Genomic DNA, 16,730 nt, shown 5'->3' with positions numbered 1-16,730 from the left:
TTTGAAGAAAACACCTTGCCTGGCTTAAATGTTACAAGCATTTTGTTTACATCCATGCTATCAGCAATGAATGTCCTTTTACAGATGACAGCTCTGATGAAAATTTACATTTTCATTTCTGGTCTATTATTAACCAGCTAATGCAGTCATCTACCAATTTATCCAAGTCTGCTGTCAGACACATTAAAATGGGTGCTTCCTGTACATAATGTATAATTTGAACCTCCTGCTGTTGCAGTCCGCTACTGTAATTTGCTTTGTTGTTTTTGTTTTGTTTTGTTTTGTTTTGTTGATGATGATTAACACCAGCATTACGTAAAGTGCTAGGAGCCTAAAACTGGTGACTCTAGCAGGGTCCAACTGTGCAACTAAATGGCGCATACAAAATTATTTGTACTAGCACAGTGGAACTTCCCCTCCCTTTCCTTCTCTCACATATGCTCTCCCCAAAATCTCCTCTGGGTTTTCCTCATCCCTCTGGAACAGATTTGGTGGTGGTGCAGTAGGTGGGGAAGAAAGAGAGAGATTAAGTCCATCCACACGCATAATGATTCCATTTGCTACAGCCCTGTATATTTATTTACCTAAGAGTAGTTTTACATACTAGTAGAAGTAGCCAAGAATAAGCCACCTACAAATGTGGAACTCAGTTGCTAAAACTGCTTTTTGATATATGGGCAGGAACTATGTAGGAGGAATTGTGGCAAGATGTGTGGGTTTCACAACATGACCAACACAATTTTGAAACTGGGACATGACCACTATGCTTTTTGTAGTTCAGTAATTTGCATGCTCTGCCCAATTTTGAAAGTGGCAATATTGTTCTCACCAGCAAGCCAGCTTTACTCTTTTTTTTTTACTCTGGCCAGCTTTCTGCTGCTTGGGTATCTCTTCCAGAAGGTAATTCAGTAAGGGACTCAGGTACTGGTGTTCAGGGTCAGGTTATGCTAAACTTTTAAACTGTTGCCCACATATGAGATTGAAACTGGAACAGGGTCGGTTTAATAGAACAAAAAATACCTTGGTGGGTATCACCAATTGAAGCTTCGTTACTCAAACCACTTGGTAAAAAGGGGAAGTGGCCTACATATAGAGATTTACTGAGAGACCAAGAAGGAAAATGGAAATTAAAAGATGATGAGGAAATCAAAGACTATGCTCAGAGTTGGCTGCATTACAGACAATTATATGAGATGTACAAGGAAGATAACAAAAAAGGGTTTAGCTATACAATTTCTAGATTTCAAAAGGAGGTTATAAAAGAAGAAGTGAAGCTGCTGAAGAAAGCATATAGTATTCTGCTAGAATGGGAAACAAAAGATGTGGAGGTCAAATCCGTTATGATCAAATGGGCACAAGATATGAGACATAATATACAATTTGAGGACTGGGAAAAGTTGTGGAAGGTAGATTTGAAATTTACAGACTGCTCTCTTTTGAAAGAAAACTATATGAAAATGATGTATACATGGTATATTACACCAGTAAAAATGACAAAAATGTATAAAATGGGGTCAAATACATGTTGGAAACGAACAGTTTCAGGTTAAGAACGGACCTCCAGAACAAATTAAGTTCTTAACCCAAGGTACCACTGTAATATCAATCTGAAAGTAAAAACAGGGGTCAATTTAATACCAGTTAAAGCATTCTCATACCATTTTAACAGCTATAGCTTCCCCCCAAAGAATTATGGGAAGTGTAGTTTGTTACAGCTGCCAAGAGTGATTAGGAAATACTTCACACATAGCAACTCTTCCTTGTATTTCGGTGGAAGTACCTTTCCTGGAGCATTTATTCATGAGTACATCTACTCACTAATAAGTGTTCTAGCTTGCTGGCTGCTACAGAGGATACTTTGTTGCCATTTCAGATCACAAGCTTGTATAGTACCCCTCATTTGGTCTGTCCTGTTATTTCCTTAGACATACCAGGGGTGGAACAGCAGATGCAGATGCTACCTAAAACACTGCCTTATTACTGGATTATAACTTCAAGTAGGAAAAAACAACCCCCAAATTATTAGTTTCTGGAACTTTGGAACAATTGTTCACGCAAGCCATTATGATTTAGTTCCTCTCCTCCCAGGCATTAGTTTGAAAGTCTGAAAACACAGGTAAGTATATCTTTTGTTTCTGCCAGCCTTCAAAGGGAGCAGCAATACAGGACATGTGTGGCGTATTTATGGGTGGGAGGACAAGCAGTTAGCTTTAGATCTATAATTTGTAGCATCTAGTAACTAGCAACCAATACACCCTATCCTTGGGGATATTTAAAAATGGAACTTGTCTGCGAAGATTCCCATGAAATCTGGGACTATTTTATAACAAAAGCCTTTGAAAGTATCAGTTCCAAAGAGAAATGCTGTACGATATACTCCCTCCTGCCTGTTCTTCCCATTCTTCCATTGCTCGCTCCGTGATGTCCAGTTCATTGCCATTTACATTATTATTAATTCATTTCATCATGGGTATCAAGATCCCATAAGGTCAGACTCAGTCAACCTCTGATTTGATGCATACCTATGGGGGAGAGGGATCAAGGTCATATCTGTGACTGCTGGATGCTCAAGGTGACATTTGCACAGATGCCTATACATCTGAACATGCATGATCATCCCATCCATTCTAAGGTGTAAGAGCACAGGCTTTCTTTGAAAATGGCATATTGAACACAGAAAGAGCTGGATTGCAGCCAGTGGGACAAATGCAGCCCCACCTCCATGCATTAATTTCCATGTGGAAATGAGGGAAGGCAGAGGACTAAACTTCACTGCTCAATGAAATCCTCTGAATTTCATAGGTACATGAGCAGTTAATGAATGCGCACATGTGCACACACACCTTCAAAATATGTAGTATGACTGCCCCCTCTATCCTAGCAAGTTCTTTTTCTTAGACAGGGTTCCCTTACTTTTCAGGTTCTGCATTAGGTGCTATAGTATACCTTATACCTAACAATTGTTGCTCTCTTTTGTTTTGTTGACTTTTTTTATAGGGATGGACAAAACCCTCAATTTTGGTTCTCGTTTTTCCAGTCTTCAGTTCTCCACATTTCCACAGCGATTTGCATTAAAAAAAAAATACCCATTAAAATTTGTCAATATTTTAATGCAAATTTCTCCTAATAAATGTATGTGGGTACTGTATGCTGTTTTGGCTAACAAACACAATGAGCTCCTGTTGTATGGTCCCAGCTCCTGCCAACCTAACAGTTCAAAAGCATGTCAAAGTGAAAGTAGACAAATTGGTACCGCTCCGGTGGGAAGATAAACAGTGTTGCGCTGTTCTGGTTTCGCCAGAAGCGGCTTAGTCATGCTGGCCACATGACCCAGAAAAACTGTCTGTGGACAAACATCGGCTCCCTCAGCCAGTAAAGGGAGATGGGCGCCACAACCCCAGAGTTGTTCGTGACTTGACTTAACTGTCAGGGGTCCTTTACCTTTACCTTTTTATGAGGTTTTGAATGTATTACTCAACCAGAGAACTGCATTGTGAAATTCAGGAAAGTGCAAATGTGTGTGGAAGGGGCAGGGCAGAGGTGACTCAGAATCTGGCTGGCCCCACTGCTGTCACATGACAGCATCTGGCCCAATCCAGACTGGCACAATCATCTGCCTGCCCCTGCCCCTGCCTTGTACCCTGTCCATTGTGTGTGGCAAGGCAGTAGATACAGCAGTGGGCCCCCCCCCCACTCCCTAAAGCCTTGCCATGCTATGGGAGGTAGCGTGGATTTCGGATTACTTTCTAAATATTCCAGTGGTGGAAATATTACAAAATAGAGACAACAATCTCTGGAAACTCTTCTGTGTTGATGGTAGCTACCACTGTCCTCGAAAAGGATAGACAGCTGGGCAAAGGATTAGTTCAGATAGCTCAGTATGAGACTCTTAATCCTAGGTTCAAGCCCGATGTTTGGTGAAAGATTCCTGAATTGCAGGAGGGTGGACTAGATGACTCTCATGGTCTCTTCCAACTTCTACGTCTCTTGCTTTATTTCATACTTTATTTCATCCTTGGTGTCACAAGTTGCCCTAGATCAGCTTGTCCTTATCCAAGAAAAAAACCTCTGCATGTAGTTCAAGCTCCGCTTTGCATTAGAACAAGAACAAAAAACAAAACAAAAACCAGCCAATTTAATTGAGATTTCAAATGCTGTCAAGGTTTTCCTAAAGCAGTTCTTATTATGGAGAACAAACATCCCACAGGAGAACATCCAAAATTAACTGTCCTACAGAGATCACATGAGGTTGGAACAAAGGCTGGCATTTCAGAAGCAGCGTATCTGTTTCTTTCTCCAGAGCTAAACTAATCACCTGGAGGCTTTTATTTTAGATTTCTCCTATCTTGTTTTGTTGAAAAAGTAATAATGTTGCAGAGAGTGATATTTTTAATGCAAAGTAGCTTAATTCTGCACAATCATACTTTTTTCAGCTGATCCCAATTACAGCTCCAGCTTCAGTTCACCCTCTTAATCCCCTAAAAATGCATTTATCATACTAGTTGGTGTTTTCTAGTCCTTTGTGCAGAGGCTTGTTTTGTGTTTTTTATTCTCTGTCATCCTTTTACACTCCTCCTCCTCTGTTCCTAAAACAGGATAAGCGTCATAAAATGCTTTTTTAAAAAATTTTTAATAAAATAGTTGAGCCCAGTTACTGATCTATGTTACAGTGATACAGAGCCAGAATAGCTCACATCAAGCCCATATATATATATATATATATATATATATATATATATATATATATACACACACACACACACACACACACACACACACACACACCAGCCCCAGAATCAGACTTAGCCATTCCCCCTTGCCTGAAATATGTGTAGGAGGATCAGCTTGGCAACCTACGAGTTAACAAGGCAGCACGTGTTAAGTTGAGCTAAGTGAGTAATGCACCTAGTTAAAGTTTTCAACACGGCTGCAATTTGGGGAGTGAAAGAAAGGGAAAGAGCCAGATCAGAAGCTGTTATTTCACAAGCTGAGCTCATTTTAAAGAGGGTCATGAACACAAGGTCAGTAGCACTTGCAGAAATTAGTAGCTTGCTCCAGTTTCTTTTCTTTTTTCTTTTTCCACAGCTTCCTTCTTCAGAGAGGAGAAGCATTCTGGAAGAAGGTTTTAACTCCCAAAGCTTATGACCCTTCTTCATCAGGGTGAAACTTGTTCAGTGGATAATGATTTGAACTGTCTAACGCTGAGTTGTGGGGGGGGGGGATTTCTTTCTAAGGAAGGGGGTGGAGAGAGAACTTAGCAACATTAGATCTGTCTTTATTCAGACACACACACACACACACACACACACACACACACACACCCCTACACCTCTGTGTGAGATGGGTCGGTGCTGGTTTTTGCAGGCCAGGACTTGAATCTGGAATTTACCTAATCTGCTTCACTTCAGCTCCGTGTACAGTTGTGAAAGGTGCCAAACAGGTTGAGTCACTTTTTCTGCTGTGGGAGGAATACTGATTTCTCAGGCTGGCTTTGGATGATTAAGTCAGCTAAGAAGAGGCAAGAGACAAAAACTGCCAGTCTCCTCAAGTCAAGCGAGGCTCTTTTACTCCCAGGTATGCCAAAGTAATGATTGCTGTCAAAGTGACTTGCAGATGAGAAAATCTAGAGAATGAAGAGAGATGCCTTTTTGAGAGAGTGTGAAGCACTGTGGGTGGGCCAACAGAGCGATGCCTGTTCAGTGTTGGCCTGTTTAGAAAAGGGGAGTGGAGGCAGGAATGTGTTCAGCCATGTGTTTTACCAGAACACCTTCTGGCTTTTCTCTGGAGTGATCATTTTTACTGCTTTCACAGTTATTCTTTGCATGCCATTTTTAAGATGGGCTGATCCCTCGGCAATACATCTGAATAGGAACATGATGCCCTGGTGTCAACATCTCACTTTGAGTGGAATTTATGGGGTCCTCTAATTTTTATTTTTATAATCACCTGTGCCAGTGTGTGAGATGCAGCTGCCTCCTTCCTGCCACACAGCAGCCAATGGGTATGATTCTGCTTACTGGTACTTATATTCACAAATGACTAATGCCAACCTTTCTTTGTTTTGGGGGGTTGGGACACACCATACAAATCAGCTCATGAGGCTTTGCTTCGACTTGTAGGTGGCATGCATTTCATAATACCAAAGTAGTCAGGTGTTGCAATTGGTCTCTCCCTCTCTGTTGTTTTCTCCTGACAGGATGGCGATTTTCGGATTCTAACAATTGCAAGCGTCCTTCCTGAGCAACGTATTTGGTCACGGCAAACATCATGTGGAGTTTTCCGGCTCTGCTTTGAAATTGGATTTCTTCGTTGAAAAGGGGGGAGAAAGAGTATGGATGATTCGGCCTTCTTTGACATGCTAGAATGCCCAGTGTGCCTGGAGAAGCTGGACGTATCGGCCAAAGTACTCCCCTGCCAGCACACCTTCTGCAAGCCTTGCCTCCAGAGGATCTTGAAGTCACACAAGGAGCTTCGGTGCCCAGAATGCCGAGCTCTGGTCCTCTGCAGCATTGAGGAGCTTCCAGCCAACTTGCTTTTGATCCGCTTGTTGGATGGAATCAGATTTGGACCCAATAGGATGAAGTTTGGCTCTCTGCAAAGATCTGGGGTCCTCTCCTCTCCTGCCTCCATCAGGCGATTCCAGGAAGAGCCAAGAGCTGTGCAACTCAATCAATACAGGCTGACTGCCAGTCCCAGGATCCCTATGGAAGGGGTAAGGAGGGTCCATTTATTTTACCGCTAACTTTATCAAGCAGGACACACTTTTGTAGGCCACATTTCATTTCAAAGGGTCAAATGTATTCAGTATGTGTATAGAGTTGGGTGCTTTCTTCCCCAACAACCCAGCTATCTCAACTGGATTTATGTTGCAACTCCCTTTTAAGTTTAAACTTATTCCAGCTGGAACCATTTCATGTGACAAATCCAGCTACTAGGCTTTTAGGGGATTGCCATCTCCAGCAGAGCTCAAAATTGTGCTGAGACTTTTCAGGTGACATTGCCGTACTTCTATTTCCAATCCAAGATTAAACCAGGGAACAGACGATTTATACATTTGGCAGAGCCAAACTACTTTCACACCTGTCGAGGACTGAGAAAGGGTTGATTTTCACTGACCTTTTTTAAGAAAAACCTGAAGGAATGCTTTGTCCTGTGCCAGTACAACCTGAGTAGGAAATATATATATCTATAATAAGACTAAGAATCGAGTTACTAGAACTTTTAACTAGATGTGTGACTGGGTCTGAGTATGGGTAAAAAGTAGGTCAGCTGTGCCCTAGTTTTTAGTTTCTTCTTCCTCCTGCCTGTCGCACCAGTTCTTCTATCCTCAAGTGCCTTTCACGAAAAGCTCATTGTGTGATTCCTCCCCTCCTCCCATGTTTGATTTCACAATTATGTGAAGGCACAAAGTGTTTGGATTTGGGTGCTTGGCAGACTGTGAGAATCATATACGTATGGCTGTGAATGCTTCTTCAACAGTTTTGCTTGGAGATCACTTTTTCAGGGAGTTTCTGCAGCTGGTTAGCCCTTATGTAACTATACTCCTTGGGAGTAATATGTATCTCAAACAACCCTACTATAGTTCCCCTTTACCAGCGGTCATTTAAAGTAATACTTAAGGGAAATGCATGCGAAGGAACTCTCAATGGGTTGTTGCTGGTTTTGCTACATTTCTATCCTTTCTTTCCTCCATGGAGCTCAAAGCAATGCCTATAGGTCTCCCTGCTCCATTTTATCCCCACAACAACCCTGGGAGGCTGGGGTTGCATATGCACCAAACTTTTAAAGCACCCCCCAAAAATCCTGGGAACTATAGTTTACCTTTCACGGAGCTACAATTACCCACACCCTTAACAACTTACAGTTCCCAGGATTCTTGGGGTAGGGGAATGTGCTTTAAATGTTTTTTAAATGCATGGTGGATACACAGATGGAGAGATAATTGCTGGTCGAAGGTCACCCAGTGAGATTCATTTGGCTGAATCCTGGTCTCCCTGGTTCTAGTCTAACATTCTTATCACTATGTCACACTGGTGGGGGTTTTGTTGTCGTAACCCAGAAAAAAAATTATGTTCAGCTATCTTATTATCTTTTGATTCTGGGTGGCATCATTTTAATTCATTAGGGCAGTAGTCCAGATAAGCAATCAGAACAAGTCAAAATGGGTGAGCGCCATACCTGTCAAACTTGGTATTATCTGTAAGCTAGATCAATCATTGCTTGCTGGATAGTTACCAGGCCAGCTTCACCCTTCTTGTCACATTCACATTGCAAAGGCACCTGCAAAATTCATTGTGTAATTCTACTTTCTTCATCAAGGGTGGAATTGCCCACATGGTGCTCCTTCACAAGCCCGTTGCAATAAATATGACAGTGTTTGGAAGGCTGTACTCTTAACAAAGGCGAGGGAAATGCCGTTCAGCAAGCCCGGCCACCTACATTGTGGTTTCATTCTAACATACAAATATTTAGAACAGTTCAAGAATGTCAGCATCTAATTTCTAGTGTCTAGTGTTTGGATGCTGACATGCTTTAGCTGTTCTGAATCTGGATGATGAACTCTTCAAAACAGCTTTCAGGTTACTAGATTCAAGTCAGGATGCAGCAGCCTTGCAAACATTTGCCAGCAGTGCATGGTTCAATAGACCCGCCGTGGCCTTCAAGACTTAATGGCCATGTAACGTCTGAGCAACAAGAAATGTCTATACAGTGGTACCTCGGGTTAAGTACTTAATTTGTTCCAGAGGTCTGTTCTTAACCTGAAACTGTTCTTAACCCGAAGCACCACTTTAGCTAATGGGGCCTCCTGCTGCTGCCGCGCTGCCGGAGCAAAAATTCTGTTCTCATCCTGAAGCAAAGTTCTTAACCCGAGGCACTATTTCTGGGTTAGCGAAGTCTGTAACCTGAAGCGTATGTAACCTGAAGCGTATATAACCTGAGGTACCACTGTATATACAAATGGTACAGAGAACCAAGACTGAATGAAGGTTGCAGGATATTAAACATGTGCACACATACATTACAAGGGATATTAAAAAGTGGCGCAGTTTTCAATCCCAGTCTCCAAAGGCTGACTTTAATGTGTTGATCTAAAGAAAAAGCTCTGAGAACTAGTCTTGTGAGTTAGAGAGATGCGTAGCAGTTGCTTCAAATAGTGGAAGGGGGAAAGAGAGAACACAACCATTGAAAAGCATGTTGCAAAATTATTTTTTATGCTAAATGGCACTGTGGATAGCTTAATGCCTGGAATAGAAACCATTAGAAATTGCAAGGTAGGGAGCATGAGCCAGCAGACTGCAGTGTAATGTTTGGTGGAGTTGACAGGTCTGTTCGTGTAATTGCTTCCAGCAAGGAAGAGGAGGAGATTGTGGTACTGATTTGCTTTATAGCTATAGCCATTGGTTCCCTTTATGGTGTTCTGTGGATCCCATGCTGGGCCTATGGAAGGATGGAGGAACATGTCAGAATAAGAGGAGTAGTTCTTTTTATTATTATTATTAATTTTTTAAGAAAGTTTTTCTTTTACAAATTATTTGAACACAATCATATTCCATATATTTCAAATTTTTGACTTCCCCCCGCTCCCCCCGCAATCCTCATACTTTTGTATTTATTCCGCATTTCCTTTATAATTATATTGCCAGTTTATAAATCTTTACAGCTCTTTTCCCTTTTACAATACCCTTTCTCATTCACAAAGCCTCTTTAAATCCAACTAGCGTTGTCTGTTCATCACAAATATTTTCCAGATAAATCGTAAACTTTCTCCAGTCCTGAGTAAACTTGTGGTCTTTCTGATATCTAATTTTCCCTGTCAGTTTATCTAGTTCAGCAAAGTCCATCAGTTTCCGCCTCCATTCTTCCAGTGTCGGTAGTTCCTCTTGTTTCCATTTTTGGGCCATTAAAATTCTTGCCGCAGTCACTGCATATTGAAAAAGTTTATAATCATTTCTATTAATTTCTCCTCCTGTAATTCCTAACAAAAAGGCTTCTGGTTTCTTCACAAACGTATATTTAAACATCTTTTTCAATTCATTATATATCATTTCCCAGAAACCCTTTACTTTCTTGCACTCCCACCACATATGGTAAAACGACCCTTCCCTTTCTTTACATTTCCAACATTTGTTACATGTTTTATACATTTTTGCAAGTTTAACGGGAGTGATATACCATCTATATACCATTTTCATAATGTTTTCCTTTATCGTCATACATGCAGTGAATTTCATATTTTCCTTCCATACTTTCTCCCAATCTGCTAATTGTATATTATAACCAAAGTCTCTGGCCCAATGTATCATAACCGATTTAACTTCTTCGTCCTTTGTTTGCCTTAAACTTAAGAGGAGTAGTTCTGAGCAGCATTTCTTCCTGTAATGCGAGGGCCAACGGGCATAAGCGGGAGCAGCATTCCTTTAGGTAACTGAGTGGGAGTTTCTAGGGTTTTAACATCAGAGCGGAGGAAAATCCAGACTGACTTCACTGCCTGCAGATCAGCTATTAGGAGTGGGTGCCCAGGGATTTGCCTCACCCTCTGGTGTTCGCTCAGGACCAGGGCTTATCACCAGTCACGTTGCCATATGGCTGCCACTAATCCAAAAATTACAGTTATCTAATCCACAATGTGTCCTCTCCCATAATAACTCTGTGTGAACAACTTCCAAATGTTTGGATTAACTGATGAGGCATTCGGATAATGAAGAGTGCTCTCCGTATATTAAGACATTTCAAAATACCCTTTCAAGTCAGCCAGACCTTTTCAGTTGATTTTAAATGACATCAAAAATAATTACAGCCATCAATGTTGTTCTCTATAGCGTCAAAAGGAGCCTTGCAAGGTGTTCGCCAGTGCTCCCTAGGGTGATTTTAGTTTCTTATGCTTGTCAGAACCGCTGCAATAATTTCCCTCCCAATCTCACAGGGCTTTGAAAAATGACCTTGTCTTGAAATGACTAGATAACAGAGGGATTATCATTTTTTTTCCAAAAGTCCCTATAATAAGAAAGTAATAACGTGAAGTGTATTGATTTCTCATTTCATGTCTGCATTCTAAGTATATGTTACAATGGTCCCGTGCTAATGTTTCTCAACAAGAAGTTGTATTATTATTATTATTATTATTATTATTATTATTATTATTATTATTATTTAATTAATTATTGAATTTATATACTGCCTGGAAGTCTCAGGGCTGTTCACAGAAAAGATCACAATATATAAAAATCAAAAGAAAAACTATAACCCAATAACACCCCCCAAAAAGAGCCACATTTTTAAAAAGGTTATAGGGTATAGTTGTAAGAGCTCATGAAAAAACATGACCTCCTCCCAAGGAGATCTCACTCTCCTACATATGTTGAGTATTTCCTTTTGGTGCATATTTGCATATGTGGCTTCTAAAGAACTCTTAAAGCACCCTCTGTTAAACTTTGCCCCCTTGTTTTTTCACCCTTGCCTGGCTCTAAACCTGCAAGAAGGCAGCCCCACCCATACCAAGCACAGCTTCTGCCATTCCAAGTGATATTTCTTACAGCCCTCATTTGGCATTGTATACAGACTCAACACATTCCTGTGCACAGTAAAATATTATGCTTCCTGGATCTCAGCACGCCGTTCACTTACAGGCCATATCTGCGAGAAACAGTTTTGCACAGAGTCACACCAGGGAAATTGACCTCTTCACAGGTTTGGCAACAGGGTGAAAGTGAACGAGACAATGTTGGCAGACATTCAATTCACACCTTCCTGATTCTCAGAAGGCAGCTCCCTGGAGACAGTTAAAGTCAATCTTGTTTTATTTTGATTGAACATACTGTTCAGATCGGAACACTTTCAAAAGCCTCAAGGAACCACTAAGGCTGCAGAAGCATCTGATTCTTCACTATGGGACATAAAGTACTCTCTGTACCATACCACCACTTATGCCCACTTAGCATAGCTGTCAACTTACAGATTTGAAAATAAGGGACCAGCAGCCTTGAAAATAAGGGACCAGCAGCCAAAATAAGGGACCTGCGGCCTCACCTGTTCCAGGCACTCCAGTCTTCCTGTCCTCCTGCAGTCTGGTCAAACTCATGCTGGGTAGCTTCGAGAACACTGTCCAGCCAACTTTGTAACCAGAGGTTCAACTGAATAGAATTTTGCACCACAAGGCCTATGCAGCCTCAACTTAAGATGGCTCCCCGGCCTGGCTTTGCACTGCAAAGTTTGCAGCAGCACATGCAACAAAATGGCGTCCAGCATTCAAAAAACCCCTCAGCTTGCATTAACTAGCCACACACAAGACATGCAAGCTCCACCCCCCCAGTCATTCTTAGACTCCTTATTCAGTGAGCAACACAGCCAAGCAACACAGTTGGAGCCTCCCTCCTCCCTGGCCAGCAGGGAGGGAGGGAGAGGAGCTGCTTCCTTTGAAATTTAAGGGACATCATTTGAGGGACATCCATCAATAAGGGACAGCAGCGGGACATGGCGCTGGAATGAGGGACTGTCCCTTCAAATAAGGGACACTTGACAGCTATGCCACTTAGGCTTACTGAAATAAAATGAAACGAAAGCAGTTTAAGTACTAGCATATGCATGTTAAGTAGTTTGCACCCTGCCCAGTAGAGAACTCAAGAGATGTGCTTTCCATTCTGCAAAGATCTATTTTGCAAGGATCGGGAAGAGCGAAAAGTTGGGTCTGTGAAATCTAAAAATAAGAGTGCTGCACCAAATACTATTTTTACTTTTTGATCAGCAATAGCAACTTCCATGCAGTATTTTCTTTCTGGCTACAGCAAAGATTCATCATCTTTTCCCCTAACTGCTGTTTCTTTCTCTTTCCTAAATTAGCCACATAGATCATCCCAGCCAATGACAGATCATATAATAAATGAGATGATGTCATAATAGGAGGTAGTCAATCATATATGGTTACATGACATGAGGCAAGTGAATGCAGTTGAGAACGAGAGCAATTGAAAGCAGTATAAATGAATGGAAAGCCCCCCTTTTTTACAAAAAAAAAGAATGCTAAAAAAACTTTCAAGCAGAAAATAAATTTTTGGCACTCCTCAAATGGTTCACACAAAGAAATCTGAGAATCATATTGGTTTAGCCTTAAAGGAGGGTGGTGAAGGAAGATGTTCTTGCATACTACAGATACATAAGAAGAATTAATTGTGGACTATATAAAATATTAATTCATCTTTATTTTTGTGCAATTTCCGTGACCTGACTTGAATGTGATTGAGAATGTGATTCTCAAATGCTTGTCAGAGGTCACATTATGTATTTTCTCAGTATTTGGGGGCAATTTATCTCACTATTCTGCCTTGTCTTGTTGGACCACTGCTGTTCCTGTTGCCTCCATTTCTACTGCTTCATTTTAAATGTCTCTTCAGTAAACAAAAATTAAAGTTGACTTCATGTGCTGACTTCATCCCATAGGGGAAAGCACACTATGGAAATGTTCCAAAAGCCTGCTGAAAAATTGACACTAATTTGGGAAACTGCTTTAAAACAGTAAAAATACTGACATGTCAGATGCTGTTTTGTTAATTAATACAATTAATTAATTAATGCAATGATTAAGGTGGGATAGGGGTTCTTGGACACCAGAAGAAATGTAAATTGTCCAGTATTTACAGTAGTGGTGACTTTTGAAGTTCTGGAACTTATCATCACATCATCCCCAGTTGCCATGTTTAGAAAAACATAAACAGTACTTAAAATGAACCCCATGGTTATGACTTTCTCAGCATTGCTATGCTTGTTTGGCAGCTAAGCTCCCAGGAAATATTAGTTTCTTCAATTCTCTTAAATTCATTCAAGTTTTAGTTTATTTTTGTAAACAAAACAACATGCTAGGCTCTCCTAAAGACCTGTGCTCAAACCGAAACACATGTGATGCATACAGATTTACACACAAAGCCACAATTGAGATCCACACATATATATTTGCACACTCATAAACACATGCACACCAAAGAGCAGTGCTATATTGCGCCATAGCTAATTTATTAGGATCAGTATGGCTGCAATCCTATCCATAGCTGGTGAACCCGGGAGCAAGCCCCTTCGAACTCAGTGGGTGCTTACTTCTGACTGCATCAATTTCAACTTGTAAAACACATTGAGATTCAACAGACGATTTTTAAGCCACCTGTAATGCAGCCTTTAGCTTTTAATAAGAAAGCAGAAGTGTTGCTGCTTAAACTGCTTGACTGAAGCAGGAACCCTATTAAAGAAAAGTAAAGAAGTATTCATTCTCTGCTTGATCATTTTTCTCATCCTCTGACTGCTTCTATGCTAATCTGTCACAAGCTAGAAAGTCTCCTTCTCACCTAATTCACATCCTAGAGAAAGGATGGTCCTTCCATCACCCAGTGCAGCAGCAGATTAAATCATCACTCCTGACCTGGAAAAAGTCCCCAAGCTGTCCTCTCTTTATTCCCCCTTCCACTACACCACTAATACTTGCCTAGACTTGAAGGAATATAATGTCATGCAGTTCCAAGACACTCCTCATTCTATAGGCAAAACTTGCTAAGATAATGACCATTCGTAACAATGATGCTAGGTATCAAAAACAGAAAACACACTTTCAGAAAGGCTATAGGGTCATACTGCCAGCTTTGGGAGGTTAACAGCAGCAGAGGATGGATAATAATGCAGTCGTGCCATCTAAGGCCACTCAATCATTTCTGAGAAATATATTGGAGCTAGTACAGAGGTTAAGAGCATGAGCCAGAAAGTGTGTGGTTCAAATCTCACCTAAGTTATGGTCTCAGTAAAACTGCAATCCTATGCCCATTTACTAACCCTGGGACTATGCCCCACGGAATCCAGTGGGACTTACTTCAGAATAGATATGTATTGTAAGTGGCATATTGAAAGCTACTGTTTCTCAGACCCAGCTGCTGCCATGTATCTGCACTGCAGTACAGCAGTGACAGTATTGACCAGCCTTAGACAGCTGACGTAAAATTATTGAGATCATGTATGTGAGGTGCTATGAACACAGAGAACTGTATAGCATAAATGATTGTGATGGAAAGGGAGAAAATAACTGGGGAATTTTTCTTCCACAGACAATAACATTGCAACTTTTTCATTCGGATAATGCAGTGTCATCTGAAAAATATTCAGACTTTTCTGAAAGTTCTCTGTTTTGATGCGCTGCTTTGATCAGTGCACTCCCATCCTGGATGTTCAGCCATCTCTAAATGGGAGACAGAGACTCTTTAATAATGTACAGTGCGCTGCTCAGTCATGAGAGCAGGAGGAATTCTGGCATACACAAAAATTGGGGCAATCATTGACTGTTACCAAAAAGAATCGAAAAGTTTCTTTAGATCTTTAATGCCTAGGCAGAGAAACAAGACTTTGCTTTTTAAAAGTCTTCTAAAAAAGAAAGCCTTTCCTCCTAAACACAAGTAAATTGCAGGGAACTCACTTTATCTAGCCAAGATGAACAAAGGGTTTGGAAAGAGCAGAACACAAGGGAGCTTAAATAATTTAAAAGATGGTGCTTTAGACCCATTAAATCCATTCTCTCCATGTGAAATATATACACTAACATACGAAGGAAGAACCAGCCTTGAATCAAAGGAAAGGAGAAAGAGGAAATCCAGCACTGACACGAAGCTAATGACACAAAGAGAGAGATGCTGCCGGATGAGGCTTCCTGCACAAGAACTGCCTCCGTGGATGTAGCAGGGTTCAATCCCTTTGTTTTCCTTCACCCAGCCAAGGATCTTGCCCATTAATTACAAAGAGCTGTTGGGGTTGTTATGAACGTGATCTAGGTCAGTTAACATTGGATCAAACTGGGCCAGTCCAAAAGATAAATCCCATTGCTGTCTCAATGAGATGCCAATGGTTCACCCAGATATAAAAACGTTTCTTTGGAAGTCTTCTGCTGCGAGGGCCTTCCTGGCATGCAACCTTCTCTGTGTGAGCAGGAGAATAATACCCTTCCCGTGCTACTGATGAGACACATAAATCATCTGCTGAGATAAAAATACACTCAACTCCAACGTTGCCACCTTCTCACAAACCCCTGAATATATACACTGCAATATTTTCTTATCTTTCAAAGACATCCTTTTTTCCCTCTTTTGAAGGCACAGGTGGGATTTGCCTAACTTGTTCTTTCAAAATTAGCCTCCAAAACTAGCCTTCACAGATCACTTGTCTTGGAATGTAGCTCAGTACACCACTGATGTCTGCATGCTAGAAAGGACAACCTGCTATTATTGACGTGAGAGAGACTGCTCGACGTACAGCTCCCAAGCTATGCATGGTATGCCTGTTATGCATGCATTGTAGCCTCCCAGATGCTCGGTCAACTTTCAGTTCCCATGGCCTTTCTTACTGCAGCCATAAAAACAAGGGGACGTTTCAAGTACCTGATGTGCCACGTACAGTCTGAGAGCCACGCTACAATTTCCACACACCCCAGCCAGCACAATCATGTTGACTGAGGCTGGTGGGAAGATTAATCCAAAACATCTGGAGGGCACCAGGTTGGCAAAAGTTAATTTAGACTTTTGATAGCTCTGTACTTGTTTATTTATTATATTCCTGTGCACCTTACAGGTGGCTTACCAAAATAGATTTAAGATGCCATTTTAAGGTGCCAGTGTTTCTTTGTTGTTTTTATAGTAGTAGACAGTGGTGCATAGTAGGAGGATCACATAGTCAAGATGGAGAACCGGTGGCCCTCTAGATGTTGTTGGACT

At 41.1% G+C, this 16,730-nt stretch overlaps 1 protein-coding gene across 4 annotated transcripts in view; it reads left to right on the top strand.

Annotated features, from left to right (window-relative positions):
• Positions 1-4,874: 4,874 nt before the first annotated feature.
• SH3RF2 (SH3 domain containing ring finger 2) overlaps positions 4,875-16,730 on the top strand; it is a 91,608-nt gene continuing 79,752 nt past the window's right edge. The window contains exons 1-3 of one of the 4 annotated variants that reach the window (XM_081852080.1): positions 4,881-5,021; positions 5,421-5,574; positions 6,197-6,712. In XM_081852080.1, the coding sequence (XP_081708206.1) occupies positions 6,332-6,712 (381 nt within the window). In that variant the 5' untranslated portion in view covers positions 4,881-5,021; positions 5,421-5,574; positions 6,197-6,331. Of the gene's footprint in view, positions 5,022-5,415; positions 5,575-6,196; positions 6,713-16,730 lie in introns of those variants that run through there. The other 3 variants (XM_081852077.1, XM_081852079.1, XM_081852078.1) reach the window with 3 other exon arrangements.

The sequence above is a fragment of the Podarcis erhardii genome (assembly GCF_964252035.2).
Source record: "Podarcis erhardii genome assembly, chromosome: 2".
Classification (NCBI taxonomy): domain Eukaryota; kingdom Metazoa; phylum Chordata; class Lepidosauria; order Squamata; family Lacertidae; genus Podarcis; species Podarcis erhardii.
This window is presented reverse-complemented; position numbering and strand designations above follow the sequence as displayed.